General features: G+C 38.8%; 1 protein-coding gene across 6 annotated transcripts in view; it reads left to right on the forward strand.

Annotated features, from left to right (window-relative positions):
* The window catches only part of CPPED1 (calcineurin like phosphoesterase domain containing 1), a 41,038-nt gene that overhangs the window by 7,667 nt on the left and 7,010 nt on the right, over window positions 1–26,361 (forward strand). For 4 of the 6 annotated variants that reach the window (XM_017808998.1, XM_017808997.1, XM_017809002.1 and 1 more), the window contains exons 2-3: window positions 2,455–2,673; window positions 17,759–18,181. In XM_017808998.1, the coding sequence (XP_017664487.1) occupies window positions 2,455–2,673; window positions 17,759–18,181 (642 nt within the window). Of the gene's footprint in view, window positions 1–302; window positions 394–2,454; window positions 2,674–17,758; window positions 18,182–26,361 lie in introns of those variants that run through there. The other 2 variants (XM_017809000.1, XM_017809003.1) reach the window with 2 other exon arrangements.

Genomic DNA, 26,361 nt, shown 5'->3' on the forward strand with positions numbered 1-26,361 from the left:
TGACTGAATTATTTGACTAAGACCAGTTAATTAAACTAGCATTTTAAGTAAATGTTATTTATGGTAGCCCTGATTCCTGGATCTCTTCTGTTGTCCCTGCTTCACTTTTTTCATTTTATATTTTTCTTTCCTACAGGAGAATATAGCATATACCTTTGCATCATTTTCAGTTCCTTTCTTTTTTCACCTCCTATCTCTTTCCTTTTCTCCCCACTCTTCACCACCTCCACCCCTGCATCTTCTGTTTCTCTTTTCTTCTGCCACTTCTTGATTCTGTCTGTGTACTGAACTTCTTTTTTCAAATTCATCTTATCAGTCTCTCTCTCTGCCTCACATGACCATCACTCACCCACTCAAACCAGAGCATCTGTGCACAGGCTTGGAAACATTCAGGTACTTAAAACCTAGACAGTTCCTGTATTGGCATGAACATAAGTCAGGAAAATAAAATATCCATGAAGCTTATATTAGAATAACCCCTGCTCTGGCTTTTCAACCTGTTTTGCATCAGCTGTGCATGTGCCTTGTCTGCTTGCCAGACTGCTGTGTGCTCAAGCATTATATATGAAGCTCCTTGTTACCTGGGCCCTGGGCCAGTCCTGCTGCCTGTGCCTCCCATCCTGGACTGCTGCAGGTGCTCCAGCTGCCTTTGGACAGACACTATTCCCTTCCAGAAGGGGAAACACAGCCTGGCCATAATTGATACTTAAAACAAAGACTAGCTTTCTTTTCTGAGTAGTTTCTGTAAAAATAAATAAATGTTTCTGTATTTTACTTAGGCTACTACAGTAAAAATTCCTGGCTTGAGATTAATCAATACAAAACAAGTAGATTTTGCTCAGTGTTGATTATCAATACTGTCCAGAAAAGGGACAGGTGTTAAAAATCCTGCCATGTTGTTCCAAGATTTGGTATTTTTCCCCATTTAATGAGTTTGAGAATTGTGCCACTCCTCTGAACCAAGTTCCTGTTTCAGACATTCCCTTTTTTCAGTTTCATTTTGTAAAGGTCATTAAGGATTTCTTATGCAAGCTTCCTTAACTGATTTTTATTCTATGGTTTTCCACTTATAAAAACTGTAAGTTGATTTCTCTGCACAAACAGTGCCTTTGATGCAGCATGTAAGCTGCTTTTTATGGCAGTCATATCTTTTCATGCAAGTCATAAAATAAAAACCTAAATTGCTTTGTGTCACTCAACTGGTTCCATAAAGCTTCTGTTGCAAACTCATGGATAGATGGATCATTTCAGTTCTTCTAATAAGTTATGTAATTTTAATTCAGAATTAAAAGCTAATGAGTGGCTAAAAGTTTCTACCTATAAAATACGTGATTATTATTTCAAATAAGTCAATGCTGGTATATAAATAATTTTGTTTAGATATTAAACATTACTTTAACTGAAGTGTGGAAGCTTTCATTTGGCAAAATGATCTGATGCCATAGCAACAGATGGCAATTCCAAGCAGCTTCTGGGAGTTGCCCACATTCCTTATCCCTCACCCAGCCTATCCATATCCTCGGTGCCAGGAAGGAATTCTGACCTCTGTTTTCCAACCTTCCTTGAAAGAACCATAACCCCCTTCTTGCAAAGTAAGAAGCTCCAGTTCTTGTGGAAGGAAACCAAAAGCACATTCAAGGTGGACATGCTGCTTGCTTCTGTTACTGGAAGACCAGTTTTGCCTCAAACTGAATTTCAGATCAGATTTACATAATATGGAAATATATTTATGGATTAGATTTTAATTTTAAATAATTTGCTGTATCATTTTCTTTTTAGATTCAGCTGTAGATTAATGTAGTCAGTGAGTTTTTAACAGTTTAAATGCTGTTTAAAAAGAACTCCAATAACAGTAAATGTATTAAGCCAAATACAGCTCTCAAAACTGAAACATTCAAGTTACAAATGAATGCATACAAACAGCTGGAGAAACCAGTGTGCTAGTGTTTGTACTTCAGTTCCAGCTTTTCCCTAAAGCCATGAGAACAAAAAGCATTTAAATCCTTAATAATTTAAGGAAAAGTCTACTGGAACCATAAAATGTGAAACTTTTGTATGTTTTAATTAGTTAATTAAAGAAGCAATAATTGGAGTCTTAAAAGAATCAAATGAAGTCTAACATTACACACTTGTGTTATGTTGTAGTCTTGTAGTTTCCATTTGCTATTTGCTGAATTCTCCACATACTTTTCCTCTAATCAGTCTGTAATTACTGTGTGGTATAATTAGATTAATATACTTTCATTTATTCCATTACCCATTAGAGGAAAAGTTTGTACTTCTGCCTTTATATTTGCCCTGTATGAGTGACTACAGAATTCTGTACTTCTGCTGAAGCAGTGTCAACCTACTTAGGTGAAGAACAATCCATTTAATGATACATGGAAACTTTCATTCTCTTTTAAGTGTCTCTACTGCTTAACTTTTCTTTTTTTTCCCCTCTTTTCATTTCAGATGATGAGTGCCAGTGGAAGGGGCCCTTCTACTTCATCCAAGGAGCAGATCCTCAGTTCGGACTGATGAAAGCTTGGACATGTGGAGACACTGATAATGGAGATGATGAATGGGGAGAAGAAATCAAATTAGCAGAGCAAGCAGTGCAGGCCATTAACAAGCTAAACCCTAAACCCAAGTTCTTTGTGTTGTGTGGAGACCTTGTCCATGGAATGCCAGGTAAGGCAATTAAGTGCAGAATGGGGGTTGGAACTCCCTTTGTATTTCAGATTGGCAATAAGGCTAATTTACTTTCCTTGACTTCAGAATAGTCTTTTGTAGGAGTTGGTATGCTGCTGTTTTGGTGTTTTGGAAAAGAAGTGTGATTTGTGGATGATTCTTGAGATATTATTTCAATTTCTTCGTCCGACTTCCCGTGTCATTCATTTTAGGGCTGTACTTTCATTAGTTAATTGCTTTCTTTTCACTAGGAAATTTTCTTTGAAATAAAAGTCCTAAGAACACACATTCAAATTACTTCTCCCTAAACAAATTGCTGTGAGAAGATAAATAGGGGCAGTAGCCATTGGGAAAAAACAATGCCAGGAAAATAATAAAAAATGGATATGGCTTTTTGAGTACCTAAAGTGAGTAAAGCTCAGAGAATTCTCTGGCTTTCTAATGCTTAATAAATTCAAATGCTTCAATATTTAAATTTTTTAAATGCTGAAAGTCAAGGAATTCAAGTTTTAGCAGTTCTCTCCTGTTGCTGTGGGAGTTTGAGCTCAGTGTGTTTCTGCATACACTCAGGAAGAGCAACAGACCATCTAGAAAGGTGAGTTACAAAGTTTGACAGCTACAACTTTAAAACAGATTGGTGGTATTATCTATGTGAAGAAGAGAAGTACTTTTCTTGGAAGTGAAATAAAAAGTGATGTTACCTGATGCCAGCTGGTGTGAAAAGCAGATCTAAGCACGGTGTCTGACATTTCTTAGCCTTGATAAGAAGCAGAGCTGCCCACAGCCTTGGCTGTGTGTCTGGGAGCACAGCAATCCACCAAGGGACCTTGCAAATAGTCCTGTGTGCTTTATGTAACACTCTGCCTTGCACTCCACTTGCACCTGAAGTGCTGCTCCCCAGCCCTTGCTGCACAGCAACGTTCTGAGCATGTTGGAGACCTTTCCCTAATTCCTTCAGTGTCCTGCAGTGTTAATTTTAAAGCTTAGCTGTCAAATTGATTGACATTATTTATAGGCTACAGACTTACTTTTGATCAGAACACAATTTTTCTGAAAGAGTGGGAAAGTGTAAAAACCAACAGATTTAAGCTTGATTAAATCTACTGTGTAACACCTCAGTAGCTTGATGATAAAGTGTGCCATTATGGAGTTTTGTTGGTTTATGTGCTTCCATTAATTTTGGAAGTTCAGGTTTAACCCAGAATCATAAAGTAATCTCTTCTTAAAGATCATCTGTCCTTCCTGTAGCAGAGTTTTAAGAAATATTTTGATTAGAACTTTTAATTTGTGTAAGTGTTCCAAATATTTTGTCTTCAGTATCCCTTATAAGAGGAAGGAAATTCAGTATAAATAATGGGTGTTCTACATCCTACCTTTTCAGCAAACAGAGAATCTAAGAATTTTTTTAGCAAATAGAGATTTTCAGGTAAATTGAGCATATAAATGTTTGCAGAACTGAAGACCAGTTGAAATTTCTTCTTTTTGAGGAGAAATTTAAATATTTTCACTGTTCTAGCTAAGGATGTTTAGACCTATGTAATGCATGTCTGTAGTAGAATGGTACTGTAATTATTTCATACTTCTTGACTGAGGAGTCTCTCCCAAGAATAATTGCTCTATCAATTCCCTTATGTTCAATAAAATGCAAGATAAAAAAATCATTTTTTCAGTAGGCAAAAATGAGAAAGTACATGAGACAAGACACTGATTTAAGTTTAACAGTTGTGAATTTGTACATGCATCTTCATGTCTCAAATGGCCTTTTAAATCACTTGTGTATCACCTGTATTAAAACTGAACACATCAGCATTACTGGAGGTGTGTCAGTTGCTATTGCAGCGTGGTTATTGAGAAAGTGAAGTTCAGCTCTGTTTTATGATCTATTGGCCAATGTCTGACAAGTTCTTTGGATTATACTGCTTTATAATCAATGCCTGTCAATAAAAAAGGAGGGACAAAACAGATCTTCCTTGCTTCTCTTAAGACATTATATCTTGGAGTACTAAGTGTAAAGTTTTTGGTGACTGTTTTAAAGCATGCACTGTAGTCATTTAGCCAGAACAATGTGGAAGCCTTTTGCACAGGAACTCCAAGAAATCTCAGAATTCCAACAGCTAGAAGTGATGAACAGAATCCTGATCAGCTGGGAAGCAATCAGGCACAGCACTTGGAATCCATTACAGATGTCATTAGAGCAACGGAGTAATCATATCTTGGTATTTAACTGCTGATTAAAAGTAGTTTGTAGTCTGAAAATTATTTTCAGAAGTTTTTCTTGATTACATAATCAAGAATAGGATATCTATTCCTGGTAACACTAATATTGTGGTACATAATCAAGAATTTTAAGCAATACCTTACAGTGCAACTGTGTCACTGAATATAATTTCTGTAGCCTCGATGCTTACACCAAGATACACCGTGACAATGAAGGGCTTACTTCTGAAGACATTTGTGTGCATTAAATATAATATAACTTACTGTGGCTAAAATGCTAATCTGCAAAACGCAAAATATTGTTGATTGGATAATGTGTTTGTTTCACTGCATTTTTCTTAACCCCTGGAAGTTAATTTCTGAAAGTGTTTTATATCAAGTTGGAACTTTCTATTTTGTTGTATGACAACTTCCCATATTGTTCCATTAACCAACACCCTTTGAGCCCAGCAGTCCAGCCAGTCCCTCACCCATCTTGTTCTCCACTCATCCAGACTGCAACATCCTGACTCCACAGCCAGGGTGGTTACAGGGAGGTGCCTCACACTGACACCAGCCAGCGCTCCCAGTGCTCTTGGATCCATCCTGGCAGGTCCCATGGGCTTCCTTGGGTTGAAACTTTTCGGGAGATACTTGTTCTGTCACTGGTACTTCCTCTGCTCCTTTAGCTCCATTTCAGTGAAGGCAGGCAGAGGAAGGTGTGAGTGCCAGTCACTTGTCACTGCCTCCCTCAGCAGGGGGCCTGTATTGGCTTTATTATTTTATTGCTAAAGTAGTGGTAGAAGCTTTTGCTGCTGATCACACCTTTCACAGGTTTCAGCCCTCAGTGAGCTTTTCCTGACCAGCTCTGCATGACCAGGTACTTTTACAATATTCTTCCTTTCAGGTCTGTCTTTGTTCCCAGCTCCCTTTGACAGCCTTTTTTCATTGGTACTCAGGCATGAATTCCTCGTTTAGCCACATCATTCTCCTTACAGCCTACATTTTTTTCCCCACTTCCCTCAGTATCCAGAAGGACCATTCTTGTGTTAAGAGGAGCTTGTCTTTGAAGACATGTCAATGCTCTCAAACTCACCTTTCAGAGCAGTCTCCTCCAGGATCCTGTACCAGTTCCCCTAATAAGCCAGTCTGCTGTCCTGAGGCCCCAGGTCAGCTCTCTGTCTTCAGTGGCTGCTACAGCCAAGGCTGCCAGGGATTAACACAACCCCCAGCACTGCTGTGATTGTGAGTGGCAGGACCAGGAGAGTGGGGCCTGGATGGCCCCTCTGTGTCAAGGGGTTCTCCCAGACTTCCTCCTGGACTGCTGTCAGCAGGTATCAGGGGGATTAGTCTCCCAGAAGAGCCAGGTCTGTAGCAAAAATCCCACTCTTGGTGGCTGAGATCTCCTCTGATCCACTGACCCAAGTTTAACAAGGCTGGTGTCTGTTCCATAGAGTAGTGCCCTCCAAACTCTGAGGGCAAACTCCCCTGCCTTCTTTCTTGCCTTTCCTTCCTGTTCTAGTTTAACATGAAGCATTGTACTTCCTTCTTCATCCCATACTTCAGGTGTAGCTTGCTGTCCAGGAAACAGTGTCTGCATTTCACCACCTTTTGTCACAACAGCAGAGAACTGAGCTGTTTGCAGCCAAGGTCACCCTGCTGAAGCCACCCAGAAACTCTGACTGTGAAGCTGGGAATCTGGCAGCTGTTTTTATGTGGCCGAATTCCTTTGGAGGAAATGGTTTAAGTACATTTTATTAACAATGCTACTGCTGTCAGTAACTTGATAATTCTAGCCAGCAAAGTTATTTATGCAATGTATTTAGACCAGGTGTTTAATTATTTTTCATTAGTTGCTCTGCCTGCGTGGGTAAAAGACAGCAAGTGTGCTGCAAACTGACTTAACTCTGACTGTAATAAAATGTAGCTGTTTAGAGGCTAAATGAAATGAGACTTGTCTAATATAATGTGTATAATCAAAAAAAAAACCTGATAGAACTTGATTAAGCTTGATCTGTTAGCAATGTGATAATGGATCAGTGAGCCAGTAATGTTTATGCCTGCAGTTTTAGATTCATTTGTGTGTATATGTTAATTACAAAAAGTCAGAATCACTAGAATTGAGTACTTGAAATACACTGCTAGTACTTGTACTGATTCCTTTAGTTAAGTGAAGGCATAATCTCTAATATACACATTTCCTGCCCAGGTCATGCAGTGCTCTGTAATCTGACATCCACCCTTTCTGTCAGTTAAGTCTAAGTAGTGATATTTTTCTTTATTTTTTTCCCCTACTTTTGTTTTATATTATTAAATTGTTTAAGTAACGGATTTCAAATGGTTATTTATAGCACAGTTCTGAAACATTTAATTTTGGTGAAGGAACCTTTAGATCTGCTGTGATGAGTGGAAACATCACCTGACAGGTCAGAGCCATAAGTCTTGTGCTCTACTTCAGAATGCCTTTATTTTGCTAAGAGGAGGGCAGGAGGAGGATGCCCATATCACTTACATCTGCCATTTATGAGGTCATTTTTTTGAAGGATCCTCCTTCTTTTTTATATCCATTTCCAAAGAACAAGTCAATCTAGACAGCTGTGTAAGTGATGGCAGGAGACTAAGCCATTGTATTTGAAATACATTGAATTCCAGTACAAGAATTCTGTTGTCTGCTCTTCTGCCATGCCTTGTCAATTAATTAGGTTGATACTACTTCTTTTTAATTAATCTGCCTATACTTTCATTTCTCTCATTAGTTTCAGAAGCAATTTTCCATCTTGCTTTTTAGTTTGTGCACATCAGTATAAGCAGTTGTGCCTATTCATGCTTTCTTATTTATTCCTAAGGTCTGGTGTTGTGGGACTTTTTTTTTTTTAATAGATTTTTATTCATTCTATAGCTGATAAAATATTTAAGTGGTCTTACTCATTTCAGAGACTTTCAGTCTGTTTTTTAAAACTTACCTTTCTTAGCTCTCTCCAATTAGTTGTGCTGCATTCCCTCCTCTAAGGCCAAGGCTGTGGGGAGCGAGGGAGGGAGAGGGAGAAGGTGCAAGGAGCTGTTTTTGTGTTTGCTGGAGTTAGAACTACTCTGTGCCATCTTAGACCCCAGCAGTGGCCCTCAAATTGGTACACTTAGCTGTGCTCTTCCACAGAACAAATGTAACAGTGTTTCAAATTATTTGTTTACAGAGACTATTGCTGGGTAGATGCAGCTTCTCAACTAAATTTTGTCCAACTTTTTGGATAATTGGATATTTTTTGTTTAACTCACCAGTGTCAGCCAAAGCCTGATTGTTCATCGTGGTAGGGTAACAACATGGAGTAGGTCAGAATATTGGTACCTTAAAGTACGATAAATCATTCATGCTTTTATTAATGTATCTTTTGTAAATTGAACAAATTGAAACATCTGATTGTTTCAATCAGCTTTACAGAGCTGCAGTCATATTTAATAATGTTTTCTTACTGCTCCTTGGTGTGCTTGCTGTCTGTGTCTCTTGCTCTCTCTATTGGGCCATACTTGGATTGTAAGATCTTCCAGGAATGTGTCTGTTCCATATTTTCATGTTTTTACTGTGCCATCTGATGAATGTTTCACGCTGTGAGCCCTGGTGTGTGTTGTTGCTGTGAACAGTTTAAACATGAGGTGACGGGACAGGCCCTGACAACAGACAAGCTGAAAACAGAGGTCCCCAAACTATAAGCAGCTCATTGATTGTCTGTTGCTGGCCATTAAGGCAAGGCTGGAAAAAGACTATTTTAAGCATAACAAGGGGAAAAAAGGCAGCCAGGTAGGGCAAGGCACCTGCTGCAGCTGGGGAAAGCAGTGCCCTTGAGCTGCATGCTGTGTGTGGTGGTGAAAAGGCACAGACTTACCCTACACAGGCTGGCATCCTGGAAAAAGCACATTCGTGAATTTGGGAGAGAATTGTCACGGAATCTCTGTGAGATTACAGGAGATGCGAGTGCACTGCCTGCCTCAGTGTCCCTTACTATTCCTCTCTCCTTTTCCCTGCTTTTTCTCTTCTTCAAGCATGGTGGGCCCCTGCCTTCCAGCTGGGGTGTGTGGCTGTCCTGCTGTGGCTTCCAGAGTGCCCAGCTCTGCTGGGACCTTCTCACATGCCAGCCAGCTCCCCATGGCTGCATTCCATGCTCTGTGTGTGTCTGTGCATCTCTGGGACTTGTTTTCCCCCACAAATTCACACGTTTCACTAACGCTCTTAACTCCTCCATAAAGCCTCAGTAAGTCATATCAGCTCAATTCAGCTAATTACAATTTTGGGCAACAGTATGTGCTTTATGTGAAAAGCAAAACTGCTGGCTGCATGTCTCCTCAAAATTATATACCCTATTCTTTCTTCCATGCAGTGTTTCTTCGTACAATAAAACAGGCAATGATGTGCAGCGAGATTTTTAAAAGCAGGTGCCAAATACCAGGATTCTGAGTTCATATTTAGACAGCAATTAAGGGACAGGTTTTCAAATCAGCATGTCTCCATTTGACTCCTGCTTGACAATTTGATGATCAGAATACAAGATGAGATGGGCACACTGGCTTTTATACCATCAGTACCTCCTTATGAGCTCTGACACGTTCACAGTAGAGAGTGAAGTTATTTATGTTCAGAGCAGACAAGCTGCAGAGCTGAGGAACATCAGAGCTGATGGTTCTGGTGACCAGACAGCGGTATGGCTTCATTTCTGTTTATAATCACTGTAACATTTGAAGGCATCCTCTCTCCTGGGATAATTGCTAACTGGATTATCTTGAGCCTCTTTTCCGTGCCCAAATTTGATGTGCAACTGTCATGGTCCAAAATCTTTGTCTCTTGTTTCTGGTAGATACTGAGTACATTAATATAACTTCCTCCAAAGTGTAGTTTTTGTAGATACACTACAGCCTATGATTTAAGATTTAGTATCACTGCAAACACCTGCCTTAAAGGGTAACTCAAAAAAAAACTCTTTAACTTGCTCAATTTTCTAAATCAGGGACAAAGCACACACTGTAGCAAATGTTCTTGGTCAAAGCAGTATCATTTAAAATCTACTGTGAATATTCTAAATTCTCTTGGGCTAGTCCAAAGGTCAGTGAATACTGTTGGTAGTTGGTACCTCACAGGAAGTCCCACTTGTCTTTTGGTTTGGGATTTACTAAGGCACATTTTAAGGAACATTGAGGTACTTGTCGAGTTTCCCAACTTTAATTTATTTGATAAAGTCCACGGTCATTTGCATGTGTATGTTCTTCCTTCTTAGGAAATCTTTCCCAGAGATTTAATGTGCAAACTTGCACATTTGCAGTTGCTGTGCAGCTGATTCAGCCCGGTGCCCTTTGCAGGAGTCAGACTGCTCTGCTCGTGTTTGATACGTCAGAGACAAACTCGCTTGGTCACATCTCAGTGACTGAGTTGTTGGGAGGCTGGAGATTTGCTGCTGGTGGGTTTTGCACACAAGATGAGATCTGAATGTAATGCTGAAATCTGCATGCAAATGCTCAAGCTGCCATTTATACATTTGTGAACTGAATAAATTACAGAGAAATGTCAGGTCCAATTCAAGTTGTTAATGTTATATACAGTGAATTAGTAAGACATTCTACAAAGGCAAAAAAATGCCTGATAATGCTTAATATGTTTCTCAAAAGGTGATTTTACCACAGTAAATCTGGCTGTGAACTGCTTTTATTATTTCTTTTAAACTACCATTAAATAACCCATTTTGCTAAAACAAAGGAACATTAAGTTAAAAAAAAAAGCTTACCAGATAAAATCAAGCTGCTCTGCTAGTCTTTAAGGGAGACATGTATATAAGGAGGTATTTTATAAAGATTTAATTTTAACTAAAAGTACAACAGTTCTTTTAAAAAAATCCCTCTCTCTTCTAGAAAGCAAGAGCATGAATGCTGATGTTTGATTTGTCTGTGTAACAGGCATGAACGGGTTAAAAAATGGTGTCTCAAATATGGTTCCAGCTTTAAAAATAACTGTAAGCATGTCACCTTTACTGTATTTGCTTTCTTTGCCATTTGAACTGGCTGCTTGCTTTACTAACAAAAGCAAGTTTGTGTAGTTTTTTGAACTCCCATCAGTGTGGCACAGCTGGGGAGGAGGCAGCTGTATTCCACTGTCACTTGCAGTTTCAGCAAAATTGTCAGCTAAATCCCAATTCCTGAATCTTTGTCAGTGGAGATTTGTAATAGAGCATGAAGGAGAAAGGACACAGACTGACTTTTTAAGTGCAAGGTAGAAGCAGAGGCTTTGAAATGTTTATACTGAATCAGGCTGTAGATAAAAGTTTTATTTGTTTGAATGCAAGATAAAATTTTTATTAATATGTCACTGCCTGATCAATAGGGCAGTGTTTAGGTCTGACCTAATTTCCTGACAGTAAGGTAGCTTAATCTAAATAAACTCACTGCATCCATTTCTTTTGCTATTGTAACCTAACTTTGATATGCTTGGTAGGATGGAGTCCAAACCAAAATAATTCTCGGGTGTTTTCTTCTTCAGGCTCTTATGCCAATATTAATTAATAATGTCTAAGAATTTGGATAAGTAACACAATATTTGTTAAACATCTAATAATAACTGTTTCAAGGAATGTCACACTGGTTGCATAAATAAACATTTTATAGTAATTATCTGATTCTAGTAAAACCTAATGGAGCATTCAAAGCCTCCAAACAGCTCACTGTGAAATTAAATTTGCTCTCATCAGCCCAAGAGTAGGGAAGCATGAGAGATCCTCCATGCATGTTCAACAATCTCATACCATTGGGCTGTCACATCCAAATATCTAATCTTCAGCAAGTATGTGTTTATTTGTATTTTAGACCACAGTGCCTGGTGTAGTCCACAGTTGAAATAAGAAATCCTGCTGACAGTAACTCTCTAGATATTAAAATCTTTCAGATATAATTCGTTACACTGTTTTCCCAAACACTACATTTTATGATACAGCTAATAAAATCAGTACTGAAAATCTAGTACGAGCAGTAGATCTTTGTATTAAGTTCGTTGTTATTAAGTTTATTGTTGTGCTCCTGTAGCACTGGGATATTTTTTCCTGTTTGTGATGATTTCATCAGAAGCACAGACCCAAAGGCAGTGATGGCCTGTGCTTGCTGTGACAGCTCTGCATTGCTGGGAGATGAGTGAGGATAAGAGCAGAGCTGAGCTTAAGGAAGGATAATACTTATTTTCACAGCAGAACATGGAGCAGTAAATGCCATGAATTAGATTGTTAAGTGGGCACCTGTGTGGCTGGGACTGAGAAAAATGTCAGCATTTGCAGTCATTATATTTAATGTCCTGCACTGGAACAAGGAGCAGTTGATCCCCTAATAGGCTCCCTTGTTCACTTTGGGGTTTTGTCATTGCTTTAATGTAATAATTGTTAATTATTAGCTTAAACTAGAGTTAAATTTTCTTCTTGTTTCAGTGCCCAAAGTTATATAATAAATGTAATTTGTGTTTTCATGCAGGGAAATTTTTTAGTGTGATCACTTTTTGTGTCTCAGAACAGATTATTACTTGTTTTGAATGTACTGAAAAAATCAGTTGCTTACAGCTGTAGACAAATGAGTATTCCAGCCTCTGCTTTTCAGTGGAACTAATGAGATGAGGTCCTTTATAAGTTAGACTGAGTAGTTGGTTTGTTCAGTAGTGAGTATAGCCATATTTACATTATTTTTTAACTGCATAATTTTTTGTTCATCCTAAAATTGTCTTCAGGCTATTTGAAGATTAGAAATATATGTCTAAAGAAGAGAGAGGAGACATTTTAGCTATTACAGCACAGACTAAACCAAAAAACCTATTTCAGAACATGACCATAATGGGTTTATTAAAATTGATCAGCTTATTCTTGCATGTAATAATTTGGAATGACGCAGTGGATTGCAGGAGTTCATTAAAGCAGACACCAGAGGGGAGGCTTTTAAGTTTAAAACAAGAAACAGTGAAGAGAACAGACTAAGGAGTAGGACTGAACTGGGTGGCCAGAGAGGTCTTTTCTGTCTGTGCTTGTGCCTGTCTTCTATCACAATTTTATAGCATCCTAGAAAAAATGAACGTGAAGTGAATTGAAGACCACAGTGTTCTAACTGTGCATGGACCGTCAGGGAATCACTGCTTTTATGGGATGATAAAAAGTAAACAAATGAGAAGGGGGTAAGTCAGGAGGAGCACTGTTGAGATGGGGAAGGGCTGGAGGGAAGGCAGCACAGCGAGGAACAACAGCTGAGCTGTGGGGTGGGAAAGCTCTGAAGGGATGCTGGGCTGCATTTGCAAAGATCAGAGGAAACTGTGTATTATTATTTGAGATGTGACAAGATTAGAGCTTAGTTAAATTTATATTTATGTCAGTGCATAAAAATCAGGTGCAATAAAGATGCAATTGCAGAAGGAGCCTGGAAGATACAGCATGGTGATGATGATACCATGGGGTTTGGACCTGTGTTGTCTCCAAGTGACAGGCACAGCAGTGGGGCTGTCACTGGGTAGGGGTCAGCTGGGGGGGGTGATGTAGGATCCTAATTGTAGCCAACAGCTACAGGTATCCAAAACAGCAGCAAAGGTGAAAGGCAGTGCTGTTCTGACAGGAGGAGACTTTCCCACAGAGATGGGGTTAGCAGTTAAATTCCCTCCAGTGAAGGTACTTACAGAAAGAGCTGTGAATATAACCTTGGACTCCCCTCCTCCCTGGAAATTTAGGGAATAGTGCTAGGGAAAATCTTCCAAATGGCGTGCAAAAGGAGTAGGGCAACTGCAGACAGTGATGAAAACACACCAAAAAAAGGACAAATACCCGAAGAACAGGGAAGTGCTCAGAACAATTAGACTCTTTGATTAAAGCAAAGAGGCCCAGAAAGGCCCAGTAAGGCCCAGAAAAATACCCAAATCCTTCTGTGGGTTATTTATAACAGTCATGTGATTGCTTTGAACAAGAATTACTTGTCTTTGATGATGTCAGAGTAATTCTCCTGATATCATCATAAATTACAGAAGGAACAGGTTTCTTTGGTGGTGTTTTGACACTTTCTATTTTGCTTTTATCAAATTCAGGTACTATTTCTATCTGATATTTTGTATAGTATTTTCATCTGCAATTTAGCTCTTTCTTCCTTGTTCTTTGATAATCAGTCTCTTGGGTTAAACATTTTCATATCAGAGGTTTTGGGGAGTGTTGCTCACATAAAAGTTAATTTTCTTTTTTTCTTTTTCAAACGGAAAATTTGTACTTTTCATTAAAAATTACGTGTTCCCTTCAAGTTTGGGACACTTTTAAGATACATAAAAATTCTGATTAATTTAGAAATCCAGGAAGTGATTGTGCTATATTTTTACGTGTCGTTAAGTTGGCTGAAGATGTCTTGGGTTGTTTCATCCTAAAGGCTTCTCCTGCCTTGGGGGAGGACTTAGACTTCTCACATCAACACAGAAGTTGGGGTACCAACTCATCATACCATTATAACTTCTCCCTTTCCCTCATCTGATCCATATCAGTAGAAAAACTGGTGCTACTGTGAACTTATTGGTAATTTTTCATCTGGAATACTTCTGGAGGAAAAGTTGCAATGTTGGTGGAGGTCACTGTAAGGGAAGAGTTGCCTCATACAAAACTTGCAGTCAGCATGCCATGCAGAGATACAGTTTGGGGGTAAACAGTGCTTTTAAGTTGTTTTTAAGAGCTAGAGCCTTACAAAAACCAAACCCACTTTCTTATAGAGGTGCAGTATACTGTGGAATACTGCAGTAAACTGTAACTAAAGATTAGTGGCTAAAGGATTATTTCTTTGGCAGAATGATCGGTGAATTCTCCTTCTGCTGACTGAAGCCAAATTCAGTGAAGTACTTGCTTGAAATCTGCTCTTTCAGCATGTGAAGGCTGGTTGTCTTGACTCCTTTAAGCAATGCAGAAGGAACACTGGAAGTGTTTAGGCAGACAGTGATACACAACAGAGAGATGTTCTGCAACAGACACTTTGACATTGCACCTTTCTGCTCCTGTTCACATCCCTCAGCTTTCAGACATGATAGACTGGGAAGCTGTGGAAAATTGTGCACAGCTGCACTAGCAACAGTTCTCACTTTCATGTTTTTATAAAAGCCAAACTGCCCTTTATGGGCTATTAATTTGCGAATTCATTTATCTCAGGGCAAGACTTTATTTACACAGCCTGACATAAAGACAGAAAATTGTAGCCTGGGATTTAAAAATGTCACTGCACATGATGCCAGGATAAACAGCACAGAAATTTATTTCAGTTGCATCTACCCTGTCGCTTCCCAAACTGTTTTTCTACATTGCCTCTCAGCACTGTATTATTTCCCCATTCACCTACAACAAACCTCCATCTAAGCTAAAATAATGCATGTCATCAAATAGAAATGTTCTTCATAATAATTGGAATAATTAACTGTTACAGCCAGCTCTGTGCCTGGTAGAGATTAAAGGGATATTTTTTATGCTGTGACAGTGACCACTGTAGTTTTCTAGTGGCTTCCTCCTTTACCACTTTGATTACCTTCTCTATCTATTACAAATTCAGAGGGAGGTACCCTCAGGAGGGCTCTTGTGGCTGTGCAACAGGGTTAGTGGCAGTCCAGCCCTTCCTCTCCACCACTACACCAAGGGGTGCTGAGACATCACTCCACCTTTTCCCACCTTTCTCTCCCTGGGTTTCTCTTCTTTTGAAGTTTTTTTGACCTTCTACCAAGAAGAGGTCAAGCCAAGATACAGTTGTTCCAAAACAATCTTTACTTAGTATGATTTCCTGGGCTCTTGGGCAGAGACCTTGTTTTCCGTTTCAAGCAATCTGTTTTCTGCAATAAAACACTGAATATGTTTCTCTGTTGCTATAGAAATAATATTGCATTAAATGAGAGAATCAGTGCCCTGCTGTCGAGAAATCTAATCTAAGTGTTAGTCTCTAGAGCTTGAATTTCACCGCTGGGAAGAGGTATACATAATTCTGCAAATTATTTCTGTAACTTATGCATAAATGTCTTTATACTCTGCAACTGTTAGCTAAATTTCCCAAAGTGATAGCAGGGAGTTTAACATGGTGTAATGTGTTTACATAGATCTACAGAGCCTCCCCCCCTCGCGTTTCCCCACCCTTCTTCCCCAAACATTTCCACATTTAGAGCTCGAAATTTCCAACTCTTTGCATAGGAAAGTGGCAGGAAAAGCAGCAGTCTCAGCCAGGTTCCCTACCCCAGGGACAGCAGCGTGCCAGGTCTGTTGGAATTTCTGGTGGTTATTTTGTAAAGTGCAGCTTCTCCAGGTAACATGAGGTGTCATTTGCCCTGCTTTTTCTGGGATTAATTTAGGATTAACCTAAACTGACCACAGTCCTGCTACATTAATATGTCCCAAAAAGTGATCTACTTTCCCAGACCATTTTTCTAGGAAGTCCACTGCTTTCTAGACTCTCCAGGTATCATATGCCTGTATTTCTCAACTTACTCAAAGACTTCCCTACAATAACTTTCTACCCCATGCAGCAGTTAAACACAAGAGAGTTGTGGATTTTGACTTTATGGACCTCATATCCAATCTCACATCTGTCTTCACATGTAGCCATAATTTAGCTTTAATGTGTTTTTTTCCCAGTGTTTTTCTAAAGCTGTAGAATTCTAGTACCAGCAATCAGATGATACTTTAACCTGTATCTGTAGAATATGTGGAAGAATCAAAATATTTGTTGGTAATAGTTACTAAGGCTCAGTGTTTGTCAACATAAGTATTTTGAAGAAATGGTGAAAAAAAGCTTTTATCTCACAGTACAGGAACCCCTTTATACATTTCTGTGTATAATATATATGTGTAGTCACAGGAATAGAACAGAATTTAAAAGTACCTGATGATTGATTTGCAGAGACCTGTGTGCAAGTGTGTGTTAGAAACCTGAGTTCAGAGTTTTTGTAAAAATCCTGTTACAGCTTCTTGGTTAAAAAATGCAGTTTTTATTTGTGAAATGGACCTGTGCTAGATATATGTTATGTATTGCAGGACAAAATATAATTTATATGTGTTTGTTTAATTCACAAATAATAAATGTATCCATGGCATCTAATTAAAGATTAGTCTTTAGAAAACCTAACAAAACATCTATTGTCATTAGAATAAAATAGCTGGGTTTTTTTCAAAAAATCCTTTTTAAATTTTTTTCAGTGATTGTAAATTAATCTGGCAATAAGATAAATTTTCCTAGACAGGGACAAATTTCTGACAACCAGAAGAGTAACTGTATGGTTTGCATATTAATCTAAAGGCAGAGATGCAGGAAAAACTAGCAAAGTACACAATTGCCTTTCTTTGAAATTAATGGCATGCTTATTATTAAAAGAGACTCATCATATGAATAAGTCACCACAAGACACTAATTATATTTTTGCTGTTAAAGTAGTTTTTGTAAGGAGAAAAAAAAAAGGAAAAAAATAACAAACCCAACAACCTTTTATTCCTTTGCACAGCCATAAATATAAACCAAAAGTTGACCTGGTTTTTACCCTTGTGCTGTTACACTATCCAAAATTGCTGTATTTTTTCAGCACGTCATCAGTATAGAGATGAAAAAAATCATCTTGATGAAGCTCTTGGTGTAAAACCGTGACTGTGGCATCACCCGCTGCTGTGCCGGGTGTTGGTTCCTGGCCAGGGCCTGCCTTCAGGCAAGCTGCTGGAAATGGTTGAGGACTTGATCAGGGGGGAAAGGGCTGAGTGGATACAAACATTAAAGTGAAAATGCATTCATGATCACATCTAATAGAGGATATTTTCTTACTATGCATAGTTCCATAAACAAAAGCCAGCAGTGAGGGTGGGAAAAGATAACAGGAATACTCAAATGTTTTGTGGTTGTTTTTTTTCTTTAGGAACCCTATGGAGAAAAAACCAAGTGCAAGATTTAAAGAATGTTCTGAAGAACACTGACCAGGACATACCACTGGTGTTTGTCAGTGGGAATCACGATGTTGGGAATTCTCCAACAAGAGAAACAATAGATGATTACTGCAAGAACTGGGGAGATGACTACTTCAGCTTTTGGGTTGGAGGTGTTTTCTTTCTTGTGCTGAATTCTCAGTTATTCTTTGATTCTTCCCAATGCCCTGAGTTGAAGCAAGCCCAGGATGTGTGGCTGGATGAGCAGCTGGCTGTTGCTGAAAAGCAGAAATGCAAGCACATAATTGTATTTCAGCACATCCCTCTGTTTCTGAGTACACCCGATGAAGACCACGGTTATTTCAACTTGGAGAAATCAGTTCGTGAAGAAATAATGGAAAAGTTTCATAAAGCAGGTATTTTCTCAAACTTTCCTATTCTTTAATTTTTGTTTCAAATTGTTAATGGCTCAGCTGCCAGACAAAATGCATTTAACTTAAATGGTCCTGTTTTCAAGGAATGTTAGATACTGCTTGTGAGCCTCATTGTTCCCCACCGATCAAAATTATTGACTGAATCTCGTCACCTGAAAAAAGAACCAAACAAAATTTAAAACTTTGAGTGATAAGTAAAAAGCTAAGCATGAAAAATTCTTTAACAAGGGTTCCATTTTGCAGTTATAAGGCAACCTGAGTTTTTCCTGCCTGCAGAGTGGTAGATCAGGTATTACTGTAGGAGAAAAATACAGAATTTATGTTTTACATAAAACATGGAAACAGAATTCAGAATTACCTTGGAGGTTGCTTTCTCCCACACTGAGCCAATTTTAAACCAAGAGTGCAATGCACTCCAGATATATTCAGTGTTAAAACAAGTCTTGCTCTGCTAAAATCAATCCTTTGCATATCCATTGCTAATAGGGGCCACCTCTGGGATGAAGGGCAGGTGGAACATGTGCTAAACAAGTACATTGTGCCAAATCCCTGAGCTTTGTCTGGTGCCACTTGAATGCCATGGAGACAGACACAGTACCCAGCTACTCCTCCACACTGTTCCCATTGTTTTCACTTAATTGCCTTCATGTTCCTGGAGTGTGCTAGTCCCTCAAAATTTCCTGCCATCGCTGCATCAGTGTCATTTTCTCTGTATCTATAAGAGAGCACATTATTTGGATTACTGAACAATGCACATTTTTTATGATATTGTTCCTAATTTACCATATAATTGTTAAGCATGGACTCATCCAAAGTCAGCCTGATTTCCAAGCTCTGAATCTCCTGCTGTTTCCAATCAGCAGGGCCAAAATTCACAGCTATCTGAGGGCTCTCCAGGGCACTGATATATTTGCAGATTCAAGATTTACAAGTGGTTTTTTTCCCCATGAGGAGACATGCTGAGAATACCTCATAATATCTTTTTTAATTTTTGTGCCAGTGTTAATACAGTGGAAGTATTGCTGTTGGAAGGTCGGGCAGTTCTGTGACTGCCTGTGTACTGTGGACTAAATCAAATCCTAGTTCAGGGGGCGTGTCCCAGGAAATCAGCATTAATGTGGAAACCAAGGCAGTTCTGTTCTACAGCTTTCTGTCATCCAGATGTTTTTCTAACATTTGGCAACACTCAGTACTGGGAATATAATTGATCAAGAGGTAAAAGAAGTTGTGCAAAACTGTCATTGTAACGTTGTTGTTACATTATCATGTTTCCCAGAAGGGTCTTTCAGACTGATTCTCCAAACCTGTGTACAGAGGCTTAACCAAAAGTTGGCTAGGCCTCAAATGATGGGGGAAAGCCAAAAGGAGAAGCCAGCAACTCTATGGAAGAAATTCCCAAACTCCTTTCTGTGCCACCTTTCTGCTCCTCCTGTCATTTCCCATTGTGATCCAGCTCGTTGTTTGGTTCCCTAATGAATGTGTTTAAACACTTCTGCTTGCTCTTTTGTCCAGTGAGTCAATAGGTGATATTCACAATCCAATAATCAAACAGTTTGCTAATGAAATGAATACAGAGAACAGGCAGCTCAGTGGGACTCAGACTGCTGAGAAAAATGAGCTGAATCAAAAGTTGGCTCAGAGTTTCCTTAGTAACAGGTGGGCTTTCATTATTCAGTTGAAGAACGGCCTTTGTGAGACCACAGAGTGGTATCAGTGGATTGCCCAGAGGAGTTGGCATGGTGGGACAGATGCACAGATGTGCAAGGACACACCTGCTCTCTGAACCTCTGCCACAGAACAATCCATTTCAGCATATCATTGGCCATAAAATTGGTTTTCCCACAGTTCACTTCATATGTTCTTGGAGGATTAAAACACAGAATATTGCTAATGAAATCCCAGGCTACTTTGCTTGGTTTTGTTGTTTTAATTATGATTTTCAGTGTAAGAAGGTTAACCCCTTATAGCAGTTAATTTAGAAATTTGGTAAACTGTTTATTCTGGAAAAACAAAGTCAATCTGCCTTTTTATGAGTCCACCAGACTGCCACTATTCGTCTTCCCCCAACCTGTCACCAGTCCTTTCTTCCTTCTGCTTTGTTGCTGTTGCTGTTTCAGTATTTCTAAGGACTCCAAAGGTTTGTTATGTAATTACATAAAATTTCAGTTTTAGGGGTTGCTGTGTTTGGCAATGCAAGTTATTAGATGGGCATCATGTTTCAGTGTTGATAACCCAGGATCAGACCTGAAACTATCCCAGTTTTCACATTTGTACTTTTTCTGGAAGTGTCAAACACAGAGCCATCACTCACTGGGTTAGAGAGAGACAGGAAAGGAAGGACAGTGTAGAAATTCAGGTCTTTGTGTGAACAAAGAAATTTATATGAATATGTGTAGGAAATAATCACATACTTACAGAATGGTGATATTGCACAGGTGCTTTAAAGTGAGTATGCAACTTCAGGAAATTCTGATATGAAATTCAAAGCCCATGTCATCTGTAGTTATTCTCATCTAATCTCTTACAGATTACATAATGGTTTTGGTTTAAGTATCTGCTCATTACAAGCAGAGATAAAAGACTAGCTGTAGAGGCTACATCTGGTACGAAATACTGAATTACATTTCTCACATTAGAAGTGTCCTTAACAGTTGGGCTAATTAAAGATAAAATCATGTCCTTATGATAAATATTTATAAATTGAAAATCTGGCACTTGTAAATATGCATTACTACTATGCAAAGTTAAGCCATACTTGTAAGCTGCATGTCTAAGAAATCCTAGTAGCCCAATTTTTCTTTAAATGCATTGTACCGGGGACTGACCTTGAAAATGTCTTTTCGGTCACTGTGAAAACCAACTCAGTTGAGGGCAGAGTTTATCATTTAAGTGAAGATACGTTTGTGAAAGTCTATTTGTATAACTTCTGCAAGTTTAGCCTGAGTTGTCAAAGCTCTTTCTTCTCCACATGGAGAAGGTAAGTGCAGAAAAAACCTGTGTGCAGGAACTGTGAAAGAGCTGACCTGACGTTCTCAGCTGTAAGATCTGCTGGAGTCACTCGCCTGCTGCATGAAATGCATATTCAGCTCTCAAGGACTTTACAGTGCTGATAGAAATAGGTTTCCTCAGAGCATTGTAGGGAAAATAAAGAAGTGGTAGTAGTCTAGCCACATATCTGGTGGTCTGCATGTCCTGTGTCTTTGATAAACATTTTAGCTTTCAAATTAAGCAGTTTATGTAATAGAAGACCTGCTTGTTCTTACATATCTCATTCCAGTAAAATCTTCTTAGGATGTTAAAGATTTTTTTTCTATGACCTGAAAAGGATGGGTATTTTTGGTGAGCTGTAGACAATCTTTTAAAGACTTTTTGTCCTGAGAACCATCACTGACATGCTGAACATTACTTACATTACTTAATACAATATAGTAATAGATGTTCTTAATGGCCCAAATGAACTAGAACATTTAAGCAAATGTCTGAACTTGTTTAAGAGCTCTGTTGAATAAAACCTAAATTAATAGCTGGTTTTTCACCAACAAAGTTGAAAAAAGACTTTTTGTTTCAAAGTTAGATGAAGAGTATAGGTGGTCTGTCTAGCTGAGAGATTTTGCATCCAGAATAGAATCACTAGACAATAGGTAGAAAATGCAGAAGGAAATTCCCTGCAGTCTTCAACTTCTCTTAATTAAAAGTTTTATATTCATCCAAATGTCTTCAAAGCAATTTTTCAGATGTGGTTAAAAATACTTAATATGTCCATAGGGGCAAAAATAACAACCTAACTTTATTAAATGGCATGGTTTTTTATTATATTTGTCACTGTAGGTGCTGTAACTTCTAACACCTTTACTCATTAAAAGAGTGTGATATCTACATTCTCCTCTTAGAAATGTTGTGACAGGAGAGCAGTGTTAAAGGAAGAAGAACATCCACAGCTGAGATATATTTGAGCACAAAGTTAAAGCATGAAGTGCTGAAAGCTGTTGTTTCTAAAATTTACCAGACAACATATGCTATGTTTCATTATTTTCTTTGTTGTGTAATCAAAGTTGACAGGGGAGTAATATTTTCTTCTTCCTGCCATTGAGACCTTGATTTTGGCAAAGCCCATGCACTGAGTGAGTAATCTCAGTGCTTATGTGTCAGTGTTTAAGATAATTTAAAGACTCTCAACTTCAGTAATTTAGATCAACCTCTTTCAGTGTTGCAATTATGCTCTTTTGGTATAGGTTGAGTGACCAAATTCGTTATTTTCTATATCACTGTGTGAGAACAGCAGGTTTTAGGACCATTCCTCAGGTATGGTGATGTAATCTAGATACATGTAGGCATAGTTGGGGTTTTTTCAGAAATTCAGCAGTAAGTACAAAATGCATATCCTCTGTAAGGACATTAGATAATATTTTTCTGGGATAAATGTTTGAAATCGGTTTTATCCACTGGTCTAAAACTTCTTTTTGATCCTTAGAGCACACAGCAATCCAGAGCATTCTTTAGGGTTTGTGTCAGGTCACTGAGAAAGCTTCACTTTCAAATGGAAAAAGTAGCAAAACCAGGAAGTAAATTCCCCTGAAAGGTCACCAGAGGCATCCACAAAACCTGACTTGAAAGACAGGGTGACCTTCTCCAGACAGCACCTCAAAAGGGTGATTTAGACCAGTGCTCTAATTAGGTGATGTGGAATCACCCTCTGGCTGTGCCTGTTGTTTTTCCTCTGATTATACAGGAAAAACAAGTGACACTAAAATCCTTTTCTGTATAGCTCTGTTTAGTATTGTCCTATCTAAAGATACTTTTGACATAGATATACTTTGTAAAATCATATCTTGTCTCCCACTTACACAGACCCACTGACCACCAACTGCATCAAACTCCTGATGCAACACTGACCAGTGGGACTATTTCCTACTACTGGAGCTCCACTGGTGGGAAACTGCCAGGGGTTTTTTTTGGATAACAGGTCTGAGAAGTGCCTGAGCACTGAGCAGTTCTGGTAGCAGTGCTGTGACTGATGCTTTCACATCTTTGTTTGCTGCTGCAGCACCTGCTCAGCAGATGAGGCGATGGGAGCACTCTCAAATTGCAGTGAGATAAAATCGATTCTATTCCACTCAAGAGATTTTGTTTTCAAAGACTACTAAATATTATCATTCAGTTTGTAGCACTGGAGTCTTGAAAAGATGAGGTAAACCACGTGCCCAGGGGAGAAAAAAGGCACAGCAAAAAATGCCAATGGTTAATGTGGGCTCTTGTAGGGAAGCTGAAAGAGCATTTTGGAGAGCAAAATTGTTCTGAGAGCAGGTATTACTCTTGAACTGAGCACATTGTTCAGCACTTCAGACAGCAGCTGTATGCTGCAAGTGAAAGGAAGAAAGAGAAGCCAGTTTGTGTCTGATACTCTAGGGAGAATGTTCAAGATCAATTTATCCATGTGACTTAAATGGTTGTATTTGCCAGAAACACTGCCTTTTAAAAAATACCCTTCTACTCTTCCATGTGTGTGGGTGTACACACATATCTCATAGTAGCATCTCCCTGTGCCTGGATACTTACTTTGTTCTCCTGTCTATGAAAATGATGAAAGGGCACAAGAGTGTTGATAACATTCAGGTTTTTCACTCAATACAATTTTATTTCTTTACAGAACTGCTTCTCCTCCTCTTGCTTCCATTTTGGCTCTACTACTGCTCCTCTCTCTCTCTCCTGCAGTTCTAGGGACAAATACATACAGGATCAGCTTTTTCTTGTATATCCTCTTTCTTCAGTTCTTGATTGAGCAAGAGGTTTGTGTAGTGAATCTGTGATTTTTGGATAAACATAATTCTATTTAAAATCTAATTTTATCATTAAACTTGAACAGCTAACATAAAAGCAGAGTAATTAGACCAGAATGACGACCCCAAATCCTTGTGAAGAGCACAGGACAGAAAAGTGCATAATAAAGGTATTTCTTTCAAGTCCTCTTCCCACCTCCAACAATTTTTCTTTCAGGGACTTACTGCATCATATTAATGTTACCAATATAGTGCAATTTAGTGATTACTCTATAGATTTGATCAGTTGTTCTGTGAAAACTGCTTTCACAAAGGTCTATGGGAGGGAGTTTCATGTTTCACAGCTCTGTGAAGGAATGCCTCCTTTTGTTTGCTTTGAACTTCCCCTGCAGTCTGGATGGAGAGCCATCAGTCTGTAAATGAAATGCAGTGAACATGGATTCCTGTCTGCCATTACTGTAAAAAATAGCTCATTAATCAGCACTTAAAGGGTGATAATCTGGCCCATGTGATAAATTTCACTGCTCAGTCAGAACCACTTTTTTTTCCCAAAATTCTCTACCGAGTGCATGGGAAGAGAAGCAAGGTCTGTACTGTACCCATTACATATTTATTATGTCATTCATATTGCACTAATTTAGCCTTCTCCTTCTTTTACAGTCTCATTTGCTTTTGCTGAGAAAAGCATTTATTTAATTGAAGGCTCAGTCTAAATAAAGCATGCTACTGATTGCCTATGCTGATTATTCCAGGCATTCTCCTCCTAATTTGGAAAATCTGCTTGCTTTTCTTTGGTTTATTTTTATAGTGGTAATTTTCTTCCTATATTTTTACACTGTCCATGGTGCTGGGTTGAGCAGTTTGATTTCCAGCCGAGGCAAGGCCAGTCCAGCAAACCTGAACACAGCAAACCTGCCTCAGAAATGGATTTTGTACATTAGGAACTAGAGCTGGAAAACAACTTCTGAATTCAGGGGGTTTGGGATTCAAGCCATGGAAGTAAGTGTAGTTACAGAAACTGGAGTCAGACACCCCTGGAATTTAAACTAGTTCAAGTCTCACTTCCAGCCCAATATCATCTGATTGTGTGAGAAAAATTGTTTTCTAGGTGCATGTTTCTTCATTATTTTTTATTATATTTCAGGTTAAACATGGGTACATTATTTTCCATCCTGTTTTAACCTATTTGGATTTCTGTAATCGTTGCAACTAGATTTCCCTTGAGATTGGGGCTTGAGCTGTATTTCTTGAGTTAAACTAGGAAACATCAAATTTTTCAAGAAGTTAGGAAAAGAGATATATTTCACAAAATCTTACTGTTGCATTGGTATAGAATATACCTTAATAAAGGAAAAAGATGATTTGCCTAGCATTTCATGTTTATAACAGAGATATTTTATAATGACTTAACTACTCCTTAAAGAGAAAGGCTGGTCAAAACACTAATTAAAAGGATGTGGCTGTATGTTGGTCCATATAGAGAAGGCAGGCCATAGTCCCCTTTCTTTCCTGCCCCAAATTGAGTTGAAAACATGCCCAGTCTTCCATGTCCTTACATTTTTCTACTCTACGGAAAACAACAGTAGAGTACCAGAAGTCTGGGAATTAGGGGACTGCAGCTGCACAATAAGCTAAGACTGGGATGTTACCACTCTCAGGGGAATTATCCAGGAGACACAGCTAAATGCCTTTGTTCTCTTACAGTGCAGTTATGTCCAAATCATGCTGACCCTTTTCCCTGGTGCCACAGAAGGGTGGTAAATGATAATTTGTACAAAGAAGATGCTGCACTTTTAAAATTCTGTAAAATAACTTCAGTTTCTCCTGCTAACAGACCAACTGCCTTCTGTGTGAGATTCAGTTGTAGTTTCTTTTTATGTAATGAACTGTTTTCTCATCTGGTTCTTGTCAGAAATAAGATCAAAAGCATGCTAACAACTGGGGTAGCTACGGTTTTCTTCCCTTCTTTTTCATTATCTCCAGGTCTGAAAAAGGGTGGTGAATTTAGGCCTCAGTTTCCTTGAGAACGTTGCTCTGCCTTGGGTTGCTTGGGAGCTCAGAAGTGCTGTGGGATGGCCAGTTACAGAGAATCATCTCTTTTAAATCAGAGCTGCTGCAGTCTGGGAGGATGTGATGGTTGTACAGAGGCAGTTGCTCCTGAGCCTGGCTGGCTTGGTCTTCACTTTCTGTTTCAGTCTTCTCCATGAAGCATCCAGAGCAAATCTGATACTTGTGTATTGTCATTGATAATTGTGTAGACATCTTCCCCTGCTAGGCCACGGAGTCAGTTTAACTCCCTCTTACAACCACTCTGTAAGAAAAGCAGGTTTTAAGACAGTGTGCTGGTGTGGGTCACAAAGCTGCAAGAGAGAAGCCAGAGAAAAA

The sequence above is a fragment of the Lepidothrix coronata genome, unplaced genomic scaffold (assembly GCF_001604755.1).
Source record: "Lepidothrix coronata isolate B3197 unplaced genomic scaffold, Lepidothrix_coronata-1.0 Scaffold24, whole genome shotgun sequence".
Classification (NCBI taxonomy): Eukaryota; Metazoa; Chordata; class Aves; order Passeriformes; family Pipridae; genus Lepidothrix; species Lepidothrix coronata.